Below are 20,714 nucleotides of genomic sequence, written 5' to 3' on the forward strand. Positions count from 1 at the left end.
CCTTCTCTCTGCTCAGGATTGCCTTCTATGCCTCAGCTCAGAATCTGCAATCAAATTCCTCACCATCATACCAATGTTTGATAGGAGGAGACAATTTCATCACAGCATGCCGAGTACAACTATTCCTCCAAGCGGAGGAGACTTCTATTGAACAGTTTGTTTTGTCGGTCTGACTAAACAGCTCTCTATCTGGCAACACTATGGCAGTCACCATGCTTCGACTCAAAGCAAATACAATTCAGCTTTCCCACACATGCTAATGCGCCACCATGCTTTCTCAATTAAGTCATTTTATCTTGGGTTTTCAGTAAACCAGAAGAACATTACTTCCAAGCAGACTTTGAGAAGCTACCAAGGGCACAGTGATCCTTGCTTCCAGGCTCAGGCGAGAAATCTTACCTTAAGTAACTAAGATGTCATGCCTGCACTCTCCGAGCTGGCACCAGGAGGCGCTCCGGAGGCAGAGAATCTCTCTGAAACACTGGGGGACCCAGCTGTCATGGACCAGGAGCTGCCTGATCTCCCAGAGGACGAGCTGCCTAGGCCCAGCCAGGCTGATGCCTAGCCTTACTATATCAAGCCCCTGGACAAGACAGCTACCAGCCCAGAAGACTGACCAGAGGAGCAGCATCGGAGACCGCAGGTGAAGGCTCCAGCAAGCCCAAATGGCAGTGCTATTGGAGGCGATCTACTCTGACAGCTGTTAGAAGATGGGCATGCCTGTCATCACACTGCCAGGGCAGGTGGGGCCCTGGTGCACTGGCTTCCACTGACTGACTCCAGCTGCAGGCCTGAGGCTGAGGGCTACTCTTCCCGGCTTCTGGCTATATCAGAAGGGCCTTGAGGTAAAGTCCTTTGTGGGTGCAACATGTGCATTCCCTGCCTTGTCTTCCCAGTGAACTCCTTGTTCCGGTTCACTACAGCAAAGCTCTGCTTGACTGACTCCTGGTTCCTGACTTCGGCCTGACTTTTGACTGTGCTCCCAGCTCTAGACCTATCGCTTGGCTTTGACTGTATATCTGGCTATTGACCCCAGCACAGCTTGACTCTGCTCCCTACCCTGCTTGCTCTGTGAACTGTCTCTGGCTTCTGACTTCTTGGACTTGTCTCTGGTCTCTGTCTCTCACCCTCCTGCCTCGGCACAACAACCCAGCCAAGTAGTTGCAGCCTGGCAGAGCAGCGCAAAAGAACTCTCCCACTCCAAAAACCGCAACATGGCCAGGAAAACAAAATTCCCATAAAGCAACAAACATCTCATTGCTTTTCTTTTTGTATAAATTCTTCAGTTGAACTCATAAATCCAAAATAATTTTCTTTATGGCTCATTTGTAAAACCCCAAATATGATTAAATTAAATGTCCTTCTCCTTAGCTCCTCACCCATAAATTTATTTAAGAGGGTGGGGGAGGGTCCTGGTTTTAACAGTGTTTTTTATTATTATAAACTGCCCCAAACCTGTTTGCAGACATGGGCGATATAGAAATTAAATAAGTAAATAACATTATGCTTTATAACTTCAAGCAAGGAACAAGCACAGAAAACAACAAAAGTGGGCGGGTCAGATAGCGAAGGACTGTGACTAGACTAAAAACATATGACCTATGTCATATGAACACGTGGGACAAATGGGAACAAGATGCAATTCAATAAAATGTAGAGTTCTACGTTTGGGTCAAAAAAATGAGAAGAATGCATACTGGGTAGCAGTGTGTGTGAACGAGATCTCGAGGTACTTGTAGACTGTAAGCTGAATATGAGCAGACAAGTGTGATGTGACAGTAAAGAAGGCAAATGCAGTCTTGGGCTGTATCAACAGATGCATCACATCAAAATGACAAGGCTTCCTAGTTATATGCCACATTGGTTAAACCCCACCTGAAGTACTCTGTGCTGGAGGTCTCACTTCAAAAAAGATGTGGACAAAATTGAGAGGGTTTAGAGGAGAGCAACACGAATGATCAGAGGCTCAGGGGCCCTATGAGGAAAGGCTGAGGGACTTGAGAATGTTCAGCCTGGAGGAGGCTGAGAAGGGACATGATGGCTGTCTTTAAATATCTGAAAGGTTGTCTCTTAGAAGAGGACAGGGAAACGTTCCTGTTGGCAGCAGAGGATAGGACCCACAGTAATGGGCTTAAACTATATGGAGAACAATATCAGCTAGATGTCAGGAAAAAATGTTTACAGTCAGAGTAGTTCAGCAGTGGAATCTACTGCCTAAGGAGGTGATGAGCTCCCCCTCACTGGCAGTCTTCAAGCAGCGGCTGGACACTTATCCTGGATGCTTTAGGCTGATCCTGCAATGAGCAGGGAGTTGGACAAGATGGCCTCTCCGGGCCCTTCCAATTCTATTATTCTATGATTCCATTCTATGATTCTAAGTAGAACACCTGCTATCAAGGGCATTTTGCTCCTTGTTGCTAGCAACTTTTAATGCTGACTTTAAAGCTCCTGTTGACTCGAAACAGCAAACCAAGCATGTTTCACAGTTTATAAACAAAAATAAACTTTAAAAGTTCATACATGTATATTTGTAAAACTGTACAATTAATTAATATTCCTTTGGAAGTCTACAAGTGGAATCAAAAGCCTTGTTTAGAAGTTTCCATTGCAATGGCAAAAAAAAAAGGTCAAAAGTATTTGCTGGATTTTTTTCTTAACACAAGTCTGAGGCATCATCAGCATTTCATAATCTGCTAAAGATGGGCTTTGTGAGGGGTTCCTAGTTTATTTAGTGGATCAAGGAGCAGTTATAGTCACATTTGAACAACACTTGGCACCCAACCCCAGCCTCAAGTTTGGCTTTACTTTTCTTCCAATTGTAGTCTGACCCCAACCCCCACCCCACCACCACTGTTTAGTCTTGCTAATTATGTTGTAATGCCAGGACATCATTTCATGTGTGTCCAAAGTTCACAAAGTGCTTCTGGGTACCGCGCAAAGAATACATAATGTATTACCCAGTGCTCTTTCTACTGGCAGTTCAGTTTGTTTTGCTTTTCCAGCACAAAATTGCAATGCTTCATTGGCAAATCTACAAGAAATCCTCATCTGTTACATACAACTGTAAAAAAAATTTTTTTCACAAAGAGGCAAGCATTTCAAATGCATATAAAATAAGAGATGAAATGAGGTATACAAACTCGCATTGCAAGACCCTTGACATTTTATGGCTGTATTGCACATTTCCTTCATAGGCTGCAGAAGCAATCATTTTAGTGCCAAAGAAAGGGGGGGGGGTGGAGAGTAGTCATGTAAATGAAAACCATCCAATGGATGCATGCTGAGAGACATGTTTTTGTTGTGCCCTACACAAGCCACTTCCATCAGAGGATTAACATTATGTTTTATGGCATGTTCCAGCACCTTTATAGCAACTGTGCAACACTGAGTCAGCAAAAGACAGCCTGTTTTCATAGAAGGGACACAGGAGGAGCTTGGCTGTTTTTGTAATCTGTTTGCACAGCCCACAGTTTCCGCTGGATCTTCTGGGTAGTTTTGTAAACAGATAGCTCATTGCTGATAGATAGTTCTTTGTTATCTTTGTTCTCATAACACAACAGATGGGGAAAAAACTTAACAGGATTCTGAACTCTTACACATTTTCTTTGAGAATAAAGGTGGGCTCAGACAGATTAATGGAAGATAGTGACTACTAGCCCTGGTGACTAAAGTGAACCTTCACATTCAGAGCCTGTAAACCACTGAATCCGAGAGCCAGGCAGCAATTACAGGGGAAGGCCTCAGGCTCTATGCTCCGTTGTTGGCCCTCCAAATAGGGATGCCAGATCCCAGGTGGGACCTGGGGATCTCCCCATTTTGAAGCTCAACTTCAGCCAACAGAGAGCAGATCCCCTGGAGAAAATGGCTGCTTTGGAGGGTGGACTCCATAGCATTATACTGCACTGGGGTCCCTCCCTGCCCCAAATCTCACCCACTCCCTGTTTTACTTCCAAAGTCTACAAGTATTTCCCAACCCAGAGCTGGCAACCCTGCCTCCAGGGGAACTGGTTGGCCATTGTGTGAGAAGGAATGCTGGACTAGATAAACCACTGGTCTGATCCAGCAGAGCACTTCTTGCCCACTCTTCTTATGACTCTCATTCCTATTGGGGAGCTAAAGATCCCAGAAAAAAGCTTTCTGAATAATGGGAATAATGGGGGGAATAATTCAAGTCTTTTGTGGCGTCATGGAGAACCACAGTCCATGAACAGCTTGTGGTATGGAGGCAACGGACACAGCACCCTGAACATGAGAAGCCATTTGGTGCCCACTGCCCCTTCATTCCAAAGGGACTATTTAAGACATTTTTCATTGGGTCACCACCTTCCTTCCTTCTGGAACTGAAAACATGTTAGGTAAAGAAAGCAGGCTAGCTCAACTTGCACAGTTGTTTCTGTGAGGCTGATAAGTATCCGTAAAAGTCTGCGTTAACGACTACTATAAATTCTGGACCTTTGCCTTGCTAGTTGCAGCATGCAGCTCTACTGTTCAATAAAACCAATTGGCTGCAATCCTTATCTACAAAAAATCCATCTCACTCATCACACCTCTACCTGGGAACATCTGTACTCATTTCCAGTTTGTTTCCATTCAATGTGATGATTTTAAAATATAAAAGTCCAAAGTAGCCTGGATCTAGTTCCTTTAGTCACACATTACTCACACATACCCTCAACTTTAAAGATATCAAATGTGGTAACTGAAAATATTGGCTCATATGGAGGCCAGGATGCCTTCCACAAAATATATGGCTTCTCTGTTGTAGCTCTAAAACTTTTACCCAAGGGCAATTCCTCCTTTTATTACTACAGAGGCAGGTTAAAGGCCTCTCTCTTCTGTTATGTCTACACAATATAAGAGTTTAAAAACGTTTCCCCCGTTTCTCTCTTGGGTTCTGTTTCTACTTCACATCCCCTCTGTTTTTCATTGTTTCCTGATATTTTATATCCTGCAATTTAGTTGGTTTTGATAGTATACTAATATGGAAATACAGATTGAAAGGTGGCATAAAAATAAGCCCATACCTGAATTTCACAGAGGGACTCTGCCAAGAGAAACGGCAAAGCTGCTTACACAGTTTAATACCCTCACTGGAAGGCTGAGGACAATTATTTCTATGGAGCAAGAAGAACAATTTTTCCCTTGCCACTTCCATGGCACTCGATGACACATTAGTCGCAAGGGAGTGGCGGGCAATAAATCGAATAATAATAATAATAATAATAATAATAATAATAATAATAATAATAATAATAATAATAATAATAATAATAATAATAATAATAATAATGTGACACAACACTACAAACACCATGCATGAAAGTGCTGGGGGGGGACCCTCTTAATTCTTATTTCCCTGATTACAGCCACTTCCTCAAAACCTCAGTCAATGGAGTGCTTAGATTTAGATTCAAGCAAGCAATTTCTGCCCAAGTTAAAGTGGGAGATCTTCTCCCCCTCCTTTTGAAAACAATTAATGAGGGCACCTGTGGAAATGCATCAAAAGTTTTATATAGTAAAACAACAAAAGCAACAACTTCCAGAAATGCTTCAGGCATTAGATACATGTATGCACATTGCCTCACTGTAAGCACCATCCAATACGTGGCTGTTGCAGTAGCAGTGGCTACACTTTGGTATCTCATTTCTGCTTTTCTAGCTCAAAGAACTAGAAAGACTGGTTTCATCACAGTAGGCCACAAATGTATCCTGAGCAATGGCAATTCCATACTATCCAATCTCTAAAAGCTTTTATCTGAATAAAATAATGTTATTTTTCTCAGGGTTTTTTTTAAAATAGTTCCCCAACTACTAGCAGTATATTTCCACATATAGTCCCTTGGTTCTTCAGTGCTAGGAACATGTTGAGTTTGGTTTAAAGCACAAGGTGAGCATGCATGAAGTATTAGATTCCAAATGACAAGTCTTACAACTGTACAACAAAGTTGAGGCCAGAAGTTTAGGCTCTCCAGGTTGATGATGACTGGGAAGAGTGTGCGAACTAAGAAGAGTCTCTGTGAACTTTTATAGAAAGCCCTTACAAAACTAAGCCACTGGTCAACATAATGGTAAATGAAACAATGAAACTCCCTGGGGACATGCACAAAATTCTGGGAATATACCACTGGAGAAGGTTGGTATTTCTCTCCAAAACGATGTAAGCATAAAATGCAATTTTATAAGCAAGACAAGTTTTTAAAAGTTCCATAGGGCTTGTGAAATGAAGCTCTTCCGCCAGGCATTTGGTTGAGGCTGGGCTAGGAAGAGCAGCTCCCTCCCTGTACAGGACTGTTAAGGCCTGCTGGGCCAGACATCGCCTGAAGTTGCCCCCCCTGGAGGGCTGACAGTTGTTGTGAATGGGCGTTGGGAGTGAGGTGATATATCCTGCAGACCGAGATTTTTGCCGCCGTCTTGGATTGTTGTGTGTATTGTTTTATGCGGGGTTTTAGATTTTTAAGTAAACCGCCACAAATTGGCTGGGTCCGGGAGTGGCGGTTAGCAAGATCTGATCCCCCCACCCACTGCTAGGCAGTGCTGGGCCCTGTGCCATCGATGGCCACATCTTCCCACTCCCTTTATTAGATATGTATTTGGTAGGATGGGAGAATTGGATAATACCGCCATGTTTTGGTTTGGTTTGGGTTTTTATTGTACAATTTTTATGTCCCTTGTATTGTTTTAATAGGGTTTATCGGGGTTTTAGCGGGGACAATTTGTAACCCACCATGAGCTGTTCTTGGGAGTGGCAGGAAATAAATTCAAATAATAATAACAATGATGATGATAATACAAATATAAATAAATAAAGACATACATAAATAAAAAGCACTACAATGTCTAGGGAGAGCCAGATTTTGCTTCCTCTGATGCTACTAGCTTTGGATAAAGCACCAGTGGTACTGTCTGTAACCTACCCCCTCTCCCATCAAAGAAGCAGGTTGCTAAGCCAGAAAAATCGCTTTTTGTGATGATATCACTAGGGGGGGTCTAATAACATGATGTTACTTGCAAGCTGCTCTGCTAGAGGAGTGTTATTCTAGAACAGCATTGTTTTTAAATAAAACTGAGTCGAAAAGAGATAACTAGCAAACTCCTCATATTGTATACAGACTTTCCAATATGTCAAGACACCCTTTGAGCTCATTTAGACATTTCATATTATCTGGTCAAAGTAGTCAGATCTCATCACTGTTTTTCTAAGAAACCTGAGCCACAGACACGACAAGCTGGTTAGCTTATTTTACTTATAAACATGCTGTAATCACAGTGTATCAGTCAGCTTCCCATGGCTGTGGCTGAACTATCTTAGAAAAACAAGGAAGTCCAGAAGAGTCAAAACATGAGCAAACATGACTGAGTTCTTTGCATGTGCCTTTTACGTCTATTCTTCTCTCAGGGACTACCAAAGGGACTAGAAACAGTAGAAAAGTTTATTTCGTTGGGATTTAAACTTCTTGACAAAGTATTGAATTTTGTGGAGTATGTTTCTAATTTTAATTCTAAGCACACATATTTTTATGTATAGTATTTCAAAATTTAACTGAATTATCCTTTTACTGCATGGATCTTCTGATGGTTTTGTGTTTTTAATGTGTGTTATAGTTTAACCCAACTTTGTGAGTGAACAGGTTGGGAAAGTCTAACAAGCCATCAGTATCTGTGAGAATTTTTTTAAAAAGTACATTTGGGTTTGGAGTTAGTTTTGTTAGTTTCTAATTTCCGTAGAATTTACCCTGTAGATTTATATTCCTGCCCTAGACTCACATGATTCCTGAGAATCTTCTGTCAACAGAGCGGAGCTCCAAGTATGCAACTTTGAGCCTAGGTCATCCCTTAGATTCTGTTTGTGAGCTACACATTCTGTGTTTTTTGTTTTAATGTATTAGTTTTTGTGTTTCACACTGACTTTTTGTTAGAGGAAGCCAATCAAGGAATGAAATTTACCATGTCTACTAGACTTATTTTACAGAACCGGTGTGCTTGCATTTCTATGATGTTCAGCAGTTTCTAGATATTTGTTTATACTGACTATACCACAAAGATAATCACTTTTGACATTTCTGCCAGTGATTCCAATAGATTGGATCCACTTTAGGATTTAAATGGGGCATGTCCCCTTTACCACTTACATCTTGGCTGAAATGAACCTTTTTCTCATTGGCACTGAGCACCCCAGAAAAGTAACTACGTTCAGTATCTGACTGAGGAAGGGGATATATTCCCCTCTCCACTCAAATCCCAGCTACAATGTGCTTTCTCCCTGGTGCCAGGTGCCCAGGAGAAGAGACTGCCTTTGGAATCTGAATGGGGAAGGGGGCATTTCCCCCTCCCCACTCAGAACTAGGGCTGTGTGCGGCGGTATCCAAATTGGCAGTTCCAGGCCAATGCAGCCAGCGCCACACCACAGGAAGGGAGAGGGAGGAGGCACGGGTGCCTCCCTTCCCCCCTGTGGTGCAGAGCTGGCTGCGTTGGCCTGGAATGGCCAATTCGGATGCTGCCGCACACAACCTGATGAGAACCTAGCTGCAATGAGCCTTCTTGTCCCAGGTGCTGGGCACCTGGGAGGAGAGGCTGCAACAGACACCTCCCCCCCCCACACACACAAATTGCTGAACTCAGAAATTAGATAGCTTAGAGGATCCTGCAAGTGGCTTGCATGACCAGGGCTCTTCACATGGGTTTTTAAAAATTTGTTCTCCAGGTTGTGCCCATCTATAATTATCACCATCACAAACTTTTTACAGTTTCTCATAAGCTGTGACAAAACAACATAAGGGTTGTCATCACCACAACAAAAATCTAATTTCTACCCCTATCCAAATACCTGTACAATTTTTCATAATTCCATTACTGCTTTAAAAAGCTCCATTTAATTGAATATTATTAAAATTAATTCATGGTATAATGGTAAACTTACATAAAAACAAGCTTTCAAGATTAGGTACTGTGTCATTAAAGAGTCTTCTGTCACAGAACACTGCTGATAGTCAGAATAATTCTTTTTTTTTTGTTCAGTTGCTGAAGGCTTGCTTAGCGAAGTCAAGTTCCCTTTGGTTTCCTACCCTTTCCAAGGGGAGGAAGGACAGTAACAAATTCTAACAGATGTTAGTTAGATGTGTTAGGAATTTATTTGGAGTGTCCTTTCAGTAACGTCACCATCTTGCATTGTTTTATTAAGTCAATGCTTAAGTTCCGCCCAAATCTCTTGGGATTTATGTATGTTTTTTTCACGCTGATTTCTACTTCTTATCCCTTAGTAAATTCCTACTTTTCTTTCTACTCAGAGTAGTCTGAGAGGAGGGTCTTGGGGAGTGCAGTGTTTGTTTCGCCTAAGCCTGTTTGTGTCTGCTACATGGCTCAACCTTTATATACAGTGAGAGCCTGAGAAAGTTGGAATCCTTCTCATAGAAAATCCAGAGAGGGAGAAAACCCAAGTTGCTCCCCCTCCTGTACATGAAGCCCTAGGCAGTGGTAGTTGGGTCTATTGAGCCCTGAAGCTTGGTGGAACAGCAAGGGGTGCTTAGCTATCCTGAGGGGTAGTGTTGTACCTCAGGATATGACCTCAGAGCAGGTTATTACACAAACAGTGACAAGGACGCCATGCAGGACAAGATGACATAAAGACAGAGTTGTGAAAAAAGTGTGTGTGTGTGTGTGGGGGGGGGGTTTCGGTAAACAACCAAAGTTGTTGTCTTTTGTACATAAATGCTTCAAAATCAGCAATTCAGCCCTGCCTGGGGCTGTGTTACTGGCTAGAAATCTAAACTGTCTCAGAAGGAAGAACTGTGTTTGTGGATGACAAAAAACAACTTACTAAAATGGATAGTCAACAGAAATAATTTAGTTATACTAATTGTGCATGACGTATTCTAAAGAGGCATTTAGTGCTTTAATTTCACAAATTAGCGACTTTAAAAAAAAATGAAGAGTTAGCTCTACACACGTTGTTAAAAATTAAACTGTGATTCTGTGGCTGTAAAAAGTGTTTGAAATTCTTTTAAAACAGTAGCTAGCACCAACACAACAAAGAAACAAAAAGCAAACAGTTTTTATGGCTTAAGTTGCCACAATACTTGCATTTTTTAAAAGTATCTCTGCAAATTACAGGGTAACAGAATCAGTCTTCAGAATTCTGATTGTTTATCCAACAACTTAGTAAATTGCTCAGATGTTTATTTTCAACATATCTTTTTTATAAGCATTTTGTTATAGAATTGCTGCCCAGCTACTTCCTTCTGCCTGTTGGACTGTGCACATAATAAGTATAAGGCAGCCTCCCCATACTCAAACACTAATCTGAAGACCATAATCAAGGAGCCCAACCTGTAAGCTGGATGCAGCATAACATTGACAAAGAAGAATAGTTGGTTTTTATATGCTGCCTTTTCTCTACCGGGACTCTCAAAGCAATTTACAATCGCCTTCCCTTTCCTCTCTCCACAACAGACACCCTGTGATGTAGGCGAGGCTGAGAGAGCCCTGATATTACTGCTCAGTCACAACAGCTCTATCAGGTCAGCTGGCTGCATGTGGGAGAGCAGGGAATCAAAACCAGCTTGCCAGATCAGAAGCCACTGCTCTTGACCACTACTCCAAGTTGGCCCCTCTCAAGCCCTCACCCTGCCCTTGGTACGCTGCTGGCTTTCTATACATTTATATGGAAAAAAATCCTTTACCCACTCCCCAAACAAACCCCAGTTCTTTTTCAGGCATCAACTGTCCATTTCACAATTCCCAGATATTTTCATTGACATTTTCCCACTGTGTTTTAAATACTTTAAAACTGTCCAAAACTGTTTTAAAATTCTCGTGTCCAAAGGATACAAAATTTTCAGCAATAATAATTTAACAGTTGGACTTAAAAAATAGGAAACAAGTTTCGCCTGATGACTGTACCATGCAGGTTCTTTATTAACATGGATACAAAGGAACCATCTAAATTAGTATAGAATTCCAAGCCCTCTTTCCTGGTATCCTTAAGCTCTGGATAAGACCATTCCTGTAGCTGTCCATGAGCACAGGAAATGCTGCACAAAAGTACTGGGGCTAGAAGTCACAGACACACTCACCCTGCCCTTCCCACACGCAATGTTGCTAAGGGTGTATGATTTCCAACTATAAAAGTGAGAGATTTCATGCATATCTTGAAAGTTTAAAAAAAACATTCCTTATAATGGGAAGTTTGTATAAACTCAAATCTTGGAAGGAAGCGAGCCAGGATCATCCTAGTCTCAACCAAGAAGAAATTTTAATGCTAATTAACTTCAGGAAAAAATGAAGAGGAAATAAAATGCAAACTCCTGAGACGGTGCTTCATATTGTATTAAAGGCCGTAAACCTTCCCCAAGGACACGTGAAAAACTATTCATGTATTCTCAGTAAGGCTGCAGCAGGAAGATTCTTACCTCTGTCATTCAGACTGTTTCTCATTGCCCTTTCAAACTGTTCCTCTTCGCTCATTCCATCAGTGTACACATTATAGTCTCTCGGTGTGTAGGATGGATAGCCAGAATAATTAAAATCTCCTATGCAGATAAAATAAAAATTATTCCATGATTCTGGTAGTGGATATTATATTCAACAAACAACCTTTAAAACTCCATTGAAAGAAAATAAGAGTTTTAAGCAAATACGATGAAGAAGACAGATGCAGAGAGAGAGAGAGAGAGAGAGAGAGAGAGAGAGAGAGAGAGAGAGAGAGAAAACAACAGATTAGAAGGAACAGAGCCCTAGTTTATAGGTAATGTGGCACTTTGTTTAGGTAAGAAGCCATTATTATTATTTATTATTATTTATTATATTTCTATCCGGCCACTCCCATGGAGTTCATGTTGATCTGAAGCAACAGAACAAACTGTGAGTCCAGTGGCATCTTTAAGACCAACAGATAAGAATAAATTATTCAAATAAGAGTAAATTAATAACTACGTATAAAAATGAAATCAAAAATTAAATTTGTCAAATACATGGTTTATGGTTTGCAGTGCCATGAAGGCCACCAAGTTACAGAACGCTGTTCCATCTTTTATATTCTTTTTTTAGATAAAAACCTCTGTACAAGTGTAGGCTGATACTGTCAGACGAGACCTTTTCCTTGGAGGTTATAAAGAGATAGACATACTGGAAACAGTAGGTAGAATTAAAGAGCCTAGAGGCCAGGACAGCTGTTGGGATTAAGAACAGGGTAACCACAGAGCAACGGGGGGGGGGGGGAGGGGGTTGCCCAAAGGGATTGCCATGTGAATGCACACACAGAAAAAGTTTCAATTAAACTCCTACAAAAGTAAGAAAGACACCAGAACAGTGGGAACAGACTGAGCTTCCAGAAGACCAATGTAACATTTAGCAAAGGACTAACCAGGCTTCAGATGATCAGAAGGCAGCAACTGGGGATGAGTTCTTTGAGGCCACAGGGATGGCTTAGACCCCGCAAAAGTACCAATATAAATACTGGTCAAGGTAGGCAATATAGATATGGAAAACTAGTATTTTGCATGCATAGCCCTATCTGGATAGAGAATCACACATGCTGGGGTCTGCTGGAAAATTCAGTTAAACCTCTGAATACTAGTTAAAGGAGGCAACAACAAGAAAAGTCCTTGGCCTCTATGGCCTGTTGTTGGCCACAGTGAATGGTGAGCCACATATGAGACATGATGCTGTTCCAGCAGGGTTTTTTCCCTGTTTAAAAAAAAAATTCCAACTCATTTTACTAGACATATGCCGTCTTGTTAATCGGTGTGCATTTATAATTCTTCTCCCCCTTGCCCCTTTAAGCAATTTAAGGTGAATTGCGTGCAAAATGGGATAGTAGTTACAAAAAAAGAGGCATGAACAGGAATGGCCACCTGTAGCATAGATGATACATCTGGGATCAGAAAAGTTCCAGAGCAGGCAGATTGGAATGTACTTAGAATCCCTTTCTTTCCTATTAAAAATACAACATTAGAAGAAGGTTTTACAATAGAATAATAAAAGTTATGTACCTGTACTGTAGCCATTCCTTCGTCCTGAAAAGTCAGAGGTAAGTACATCTAACAAGGATAATATAATTAATATTCATTATCATTCTTTAAATATTATTTTACTGTTTATTGTATGTTTTCATCCCCCAGACTGGCTTTCAACATTCCTAGCCACTTAAAATCGAATACAAATATAAATTAAAATGCAGTACAAACTGATGGCCATGCAAAGGGACATCAGCAAGCCATAGATCCAGGCACAATGGAAGGATGCCTGAGTTTCATCTCCATACTGATGAGTATCTCCAGCCATACTCCAGCCTTTTACACTGTATTTTCCCCACACATTTTCAAGCCAGGGATGCAGTTCTTTTGGGCTGAGGTGGGACTCTTCTTAATCTCATCATGGAGTCAGATGAATTAACCTACTTGGTTAAGAGTCATATTCCTAAAAAGAGAGCAATTTGCGAATGTGAAAGAAATAGTCCCCAATCCCTTCCTTCTTCTATAATATGTAAAATACCAAAACCGAAGCCAGAAAAATTGGGGGGGTGGGGGGTGGGGTCAATTTCTGTACAAATTTCTCCCTGGTTTTCTGAGTGTATATACAAGTTGCTATTTGGCTGATGTGGATACATTTTATAGAAGAAATTCTGCATTAAAATAACAGAAATTGTATAAAAATTAAGACTTGTAGGACTATTTGCAGAAGAAAGCAGAAATGAAACAGGACTATTCAGATTCGATCTGGCAAGTTTGACAGCATTCTTGTTTCAGGAACCTCTCACTGCATTTATCCTTCCGCTCATCTATTTTCTCCTTTCCTCTCCATTGTTCTCTGTCAGTTATAACAGAGTAATAATATACAATATTCTAAAAGATAAAACAAAAATCTCAGATTTTTTTCAGTATGAGGGAAAATATTTTACGCCAAGGAGGGATGTAAAGAAAAAGAAGAAAAATAATTTGGAACTAAGGAAACTTAACACTGGATCTGCAATTTTTATACTTTAGCAATCAACACATAAATTAGTATTTCTTTCAGCAGCAGATATGTGTCCTGGAACAGCTAAAGGAAAGAGAGAGATGTGGATGAGACTTTTATGGATGTATTAGTTTATTTACACTTAGAAGATTTTTATACTGCCTCTCCCCTTAGATGGGCTCAGAGCGGTTTACAGTTCCCTCTCCTGTGCTGGCAACTTTTCTACTATCATGGAAATGAAAGGTCTTGAGGTTGGGTGGCATCAGCTAAGGAGGACAGACGTGATCTATTAGGTGAAACCTCTTCCTCAGACCAACACCATCTTGCACCAACTATATCCCTCTGGGATTCAGGGGTGGTGGGCTTTTGGTATTGGGTGATTCAACCATCAAACACTAAAATGGACACACTCCTGTCTTGTAGCCTCTATAAAAGAGTAGCGGGGGGGGGGGAAGCTGAGACTAATGGTCACGAAGTGTCCACCCTCCACCATGTTTGATGCCAGTTTTACCTTAAGGGTTTTGCCTCTCTGTCACCAGACTCCAAGGTTAGGGGGAGGGGGGAGGGCAAAGGAACAGTCATAGTTCCTGTAATCACACTCCTATTGTGCAGTGAAAGGAGGACCAGCATACGAATCCTTCCAAGAAAAGAAGCTAAGAGAAACAGTAGTGTTTGTATGTGAAAGGTAAGCCACCAAAACAGAGAATACACTAATTTCTTTGATCATTGTCTGCCATGTTGATATATGGGAACCTAGGCTTTCATATGCATGTTGATATGGCTTTTAAATTGATGTATGAGAAACCATAGAGCTCACAGAGGGCTGTGCTTATAACTCAATTCACTTTTATTTTAGCCATATGCTACAACAAAGCTTTTTAATTCAAACTTGGGTCACTATAGCAGAGCTAATTCACAAGCTATTTGTGCAAGGATATTCAGTTTTCTTCTTCCATACAATTGACAGATTCCAAATGCAGAAGTACCTCCTCCACAAAGAAGATCGCATTAAATGAAACCATGTAATAAAACCCCAGGATTTCACCACCTCTGCTTTCTAAAGACAAAGCAAGCTTTTATTTTGTGATGGATATAGGAACCCAGAGAATGCTCTATTCTACAGGCAATACCCTCACAAAGAAAAAGCTCAAGAACTGAATTGCATGCAGTTTTGAAGGATTCCTGTTTTCTGCCTTTAAAAGACAGTTATAATATATAAGGGTTCTCTGGGAAAACACCAGTAGGAAAAAAATTGGAAGACGCTTATTGGGTGGAACATAAGCACTGGAAGGTTGGAGTACAAATGAAGAAATAGGGTTAAACTGAAAATTAAACCAGAATGTGAATTCTTTCTTGCTATGAGGATAATCATTTTGTACCTGCACATGTTTCCATGACCGTCTTCAGAGGTCCTTTGGTATACATCAGCCCAACAAGAATACCTGCCAGGTGTCCTGCAAAAGAGCTCCTAAAAGGAAACAAACCCTTAGTGAGATGTATTGCTCCTGATTAGATACATTCTGTACCCTCATTATTCTAATACACACCAATTAGTCACAGTTTGCAGCCTCTTTTCCACCAGATGAATTCGACTGTGAAGGGTTCACTGTAACCAAAGGAACAACAAGTACCCCAATGCCCCCAAACCATTTGGGAAATAACAATGATTTGTAAAAGTACAATGTATAAGGATTATTTATGATCCAACAGGTCTCCTGTGGCTTATTAACTTGCACATTTATAACTGAAAAAAACTAAACTCGTTCTACCACTGCTGATACAGAAAAACCAGGCTGATCATTTGCTTCAGTTTAATAACATCTAGATCACAAGGTCTTTCATCAACAATTCAGGACTTTTAGGCAAAGCATGAAGCCCTATTTCTGGTTCGTGAGCCTTTAAGAGCTATTCTATTTCTGCTGCTTTTTCAAAGGCCTGTTGCACGATGTCCAAGTGCCATATTACTACATTCATTCCATTCATTTCTTCTCTTGTTCTACATTTTTATAGAGACATGAAGCTGGTAATAGTTTTAAAATACAATGCAAAAGCAGCATACTAAATATAATGTATAACACAAGAACTGGATTACATAAATTAAAGAACTATGAAATAAAACAGTATAATCTGTTTATTGCACAAACTAGATTTCACCATTAAAGAAAAGGCTATTATGTCCTTTTTCCAGGCAGCTCAGGGTGATGTACATGGTTTATCCTTTACCATTTTGTCTTCATAACAGCTCTATGGTTGGGTGGACTCTGAAAGAGCGCTGCAGTGAAATTTTCCGAGACTGCGGAATTCAACTGAGAGCTCTTACTTAACACTGAGTATGTTGATGTTTACTCATTGTTGTTCTTTTACTTTCTTCCAAAGGACTACATTGGGTAAAATGTATTTTTAAAAGAGTGATAAAGGAATAAGGCAGGACACCTAGGTGTAAACTGCACGGAGCTTTTATTCCAACCCCAGATCGATTCAGTCCCTGCCCTCTACACAGAATGCGATTTCCGTTTGGATTTGGGGCGATTTAAAATTTCCTTCTACAGCAAGAAGGATTGATCCAGAGTGACCCTACCTTTATTTGTGCGATATCGTAGAGTGCATTTAACCCTCAATATTTAAAGGCTGTTTTGAATCGACTCTCCTCCGTGGTAGAGGACCCGTGATTGGCCACAGGTGGTCATGTGACAATCTGGCCTTACAGGAGAAGCCCCTAATTTCTCTCAACTTGTGTCGGTCCTGGATTTTTTCTCCCTTCTCTGCCTTTTTCGATCTTCTCCCCACCCCCTCCAAGAAAAGAAAGAGGCTCCCTGCTTGGCTCCTCTACCCCCCCTTCAAGAAAACAAAAAAGAGGCTTGGCTCCCCCCCCTCTGGCTCCCCCCCCCCTCCAAGTGCAGAAAACTTCCCTGTTTCAATGGGGGGGGGAGAGGAAGATCTAAATTCAAAGCCATCTGAATTCAACAGGATTGACAGTGGAATAAACAAAGTAAGTGCAGACTCTGGTCTAGTAAGAAAATGTACCAATTGAAAGAGAAGCAAAACTAAACTTTTGCACAAAGGTTTTCCTGGAAATAAACTCATGGTAGTTAAAGCTGATTTCACAATGCATGTTCATTATTGCTAAAATAGAACTTAATAAAGTTGGTTGTGTAATAAGTATAATATGAAGGAGATAGTATTTTAGTGAAAATTAATTTAAGACTGTGCTGTACATAAAATTCTGTTGTGTGTTTTTTCAAAAATAGCCGTGCTATTTCTAGCTATTTTGTAATAAATCTCAAGCACTGAAAAAGAATTTGCCAGCCAAGCTGAACTACAACTATTGCACCATTCTAGATGAATGTGACCTTTACTTCATTTACAAATGGGAGCATCGAAAGGGAGGAAGGTACAAGCCACTGGGAAAATAGGCACTTGGTGCACCATATTACATATCCTTAAAAATTAATTAAAACATTTCAGTCTTTCAACAGTCATGTAACATTAAGAAACTATTTCTAGAACAACCCTTTCTCAAAAGCAGTGGTATGCCGCAGATAAATGATACTAGCGGTTTTCCTTAATTTATTCAAGTGGCAACTACAATGCCCACTTGATATCCTGAATATGTGAAACATAGCAGCAACTGTTACATAATCATCCATCATGGATTTCTCCCTCTTATCCTACAGGCTATTATCCAATAATGATAGACATTATTCTTTGTACAATTTCCATCCTGCCGCATGCTTGCAGCAGGTTACAACAGTTCTTAAACATCTTAAAGAAATTCCATTCAATAAACCAACCAGATAGCAAGCATCCTTATAACAGTGTACCAGTTAGAGCAATGGACTAGGACAGGGGTCCCCAGTGTGGTGTCTGCAGGTACCATGGTGCCCATTGACCTATTTTCTGGTGTCTGCCAAGGGTTTTTAAGAAGGGGGTGGCGCCAGGGAGAATTTTTGCCCATCTAGTTCATAATACGGCAGTCTAAGCACAAAGCCCCTTCAAGCACAAAGGCATGGGGAATTGTCATGGTATCTAATCTGAAAAGTAAGGGTTTCAGCTTTCTTGTTGCATCAGGATATGGCCACATTCTGTTTTTGACAGATTAAAGACAAGAAACAGAAACACACGAGAAGCCAAGTCTCAGAATTTGAAGTAACTGGAGATATATAAACACCACCAATTTCTCCAATCATCAGAAGTATTATAAACATATTTCAGATTATGTCCTATATAGGAAAAGACTAATAAAAATGTGAAATGACGATTAAAGGTGATATTATATGTTTTAACACAATGTGCTGACATCACCTGGAAGTGATGTTTTGCCCAAAAGTCTATATTACACGGACACATCAGACGGTGTGTGACACAACCAAATAATAAGCTCCCCCCACCCACCACTGGCAGTGCCAATGTACCTGGAAACCTTAGTTGTAGATGATTCAGCACACTTACCCTGGGTTGAGTAAATGAATTGCTAGAAGTTCCAACCAACATGCATATCTATTTGACACATATATTCCCATGATGTTGCTCATTCCTCCAGGGTGATAATAGTTGTTGAGAACTTTCAAAGCAAATAACACTCCTAAATCAAAATAAAGAGACTAATTTGCAGATAAAAACAATGAAGAGCTACAAACAGAAGCTTTAATCCAGTATGCTACTTCTTCAAACAGAAAAAGGAGAGAGTTAGTTTTTATACCACGCTCTTTACTACCAGGAGTTCCAAAGTGGCTTACAATCACCTTTGCATCCAGAACCGGCACCCTGTGAGTTAGGTGGGACTGAGAGAACTCTGACATGGGCTGCTCTAAAAGGATTGGGACTACCTTGGAACATTTTCAAATCAGCTACAATTTCTAGTGCAACTAATAAAGAGTACCTTCAGATTACTTCTTAAGAGAATAGGACAGTTATATTAGAAAGGGACTGACAGATTGTTGTTCTTCGTAATCAGCGTTCTATATTAATTTACAGATTTTATAACACTCCTTTCCTCATGTACTATACAATAGATATATTTGGTAGGAGTGAGTTTAGGCAGTAGTAGCCCCTCATGTGACCCTTTTTAGACACAAGACTGCCATCTTTAATTATGGAAAGTATCCGTTCCATGGCAGAGACATTTCTGTGATCCCAATTCTCACTATAACACCTGAAAATATGGGAGGTGGACTGGATGCTTTAAAACAGCATTTTGGTAGTATTACTTTCATGAAATACTTGATATTTCAGCTGTAGGGAATACAATATTTTTATTAATTAAGTTTTATAAGATTATTTGTATAACATTCCATTTTCTCCCCCATTATCCGGAAGATAAATACAACAATCACAGACGCTAAAAGCACTGTCGCAAAATATTTCACATACACACAACTGCACAGTTATGCCTCTTTACTAAAAGTCAGCGGCCCATTAAAATAAATAGAAATGTTATAACAACATTAGGGTATCTTACCTGAAAAACCTACAGCGCAATGTAGCTTGAATATAGGATTATTCAGAAGTTCTGCAAGTACAATTTCCAAAATAATATATACAACTGCAATTAGCAGAGAAAATACTGCAATTATATATCCAAACCATGCACTGCCAAGCCTTCTTTCCAGTTTAATACCCTTCCAAAGCAGAGAGACCATATTAAAATATAAATGCCAGTCATCTGCATGATGAAACGGGGAAAGATACAAACGATGCCAATCTTTCATGTAAAGACACTTTTCAACGCTAATGCATGTTTGATCGAGTCGTTTCAGTGGTTGCAAAAAGAGAAAAATGTTTATTGCCAAAGTCACCAGTGTGACAGGTGGAATTCTGGAAAATCCAACTTGATAGATCTGAGAAAGTAACAGAATCAATCCAACATTTGTTGATTTGCTTCTCCGCTGCATAACTACTTCTTTTAGTGCTGAAATCTGGAAATAGATTTGCAAAACTGAAATATGGTTGGAACCATAATATCAATTACTAGCAACAAAATGTGAAACTGATAGTGTTGAATTCTACTAAATTTTCTTTTAAAGAAATTATAGAGAAGCAGGGAAGATTCTTACACAGTATAAGAAACCGGGGGTTCTTTTTTTTGGGATGATGGTGGCTGGTAGTGATTCATTACAGTAGAAAGGTAAAGGTATCCCCTGTGCAAGCACTGAGTCATGTCTGACCCTTGGGGTGATGCCCTCCAGCGTTTTCATGGCAGACTCAATACAGGGTGGTTTGCCAGTGCCTTCCCCAGTCATTACCGTTTACCCCCCAGCAAGCTGGGGTACTCATTTTACTGACCTTGGGAGGATGGAAGCCTGAGTCAACCTTGAGCCAGCTGCTGGGATTGAACTCCCAGCCTTATGGGCAGACAGCTTCAGACAGCATTTCTGCTGCCTTACCACTCTGCGCCACAAGAGGCTCACTACAGTAGAAAACAGTCCAACAAAAATGTCTTCTAAGATGCAGAGGAATGAACAGTGCAACAAGAAGCATGTACACAAATCAATTAAGAGATTATTGTTTCTTTTACTGGTCTGTGACTGCAAATAAACCGAACTGAATGAAATCAATTAAGATAGTATATTTTAGAATGGAAAAGACATTCTTGAAAATAAAGAATTCTCTCTTGGCACTTAGGTTTGTGTCCAGTAGAACCTTAGGGACTAACTAGGGTTTCAGGATAGAACCATGGGTCAAAGCTCCCATCACCAGACATGGGTAGAAATGCATACAAATCAGCTAAATTAGTGGACGGTACTTTTGCATCCTTTACAATGCTC

The 20,714-nt window shown here is 40.4% G+C and overlaps 1 protein-coding gene across 2 annotated transcripts in view; it reads right to left on the reverse strand.

The window, feature by feature from the left end:
* The window catches only part of RHBDD1 (rhomboid domain containing 1), a 33,339-nt gene that overhangs the window by 3,985 nt on the left and 8,640 nt on the right, over positions 1-20,714 (reverse strand). For both annotated transcript variants that reach the window (XM_077348855.1, XM_077348854.1), the window contains exons 2-6: positions 19,409-19,865; positions 18,400-18,532; positions 15,330-15,418; positions 12,987-13,034; positions 11,406-11,525 (exon numbers count right to left, since the gene is read on the reverse strand). In XM_077348855.1, the coding sequence (XP_077204970.1) occupies positions 11,406-11,525; positions 12,987-13,034; positions 15,330-15,418; positions 18,400-18,532; positions 19,409-19,841 (823 nt within the window). In that variant the 5' untranslated portion in view covers positions 19,842-19,865. The remainder of the gene's footprint in view (positions 1-11,405; positions 11,526-12,986; positions 13,035-15,329; positions 15,419-18,399; positions 18,533-19,408; positions 19,866-20,714) is intronic.

Source organism: Paroedura picta, chromosome 8, assembly GCF_049243985.1.
Source record: "Paroedura picta isolate Pp20150507F chromosome 8, Ppicta_v3.0, whole genome shotgun sequence".
Classification (NCBI taxonomy): Eukaryota; Metazoa; Chordata; class Lepidosauria; order Squamata; family Gekkonidae; genus Paroedura; species Paroedura picta.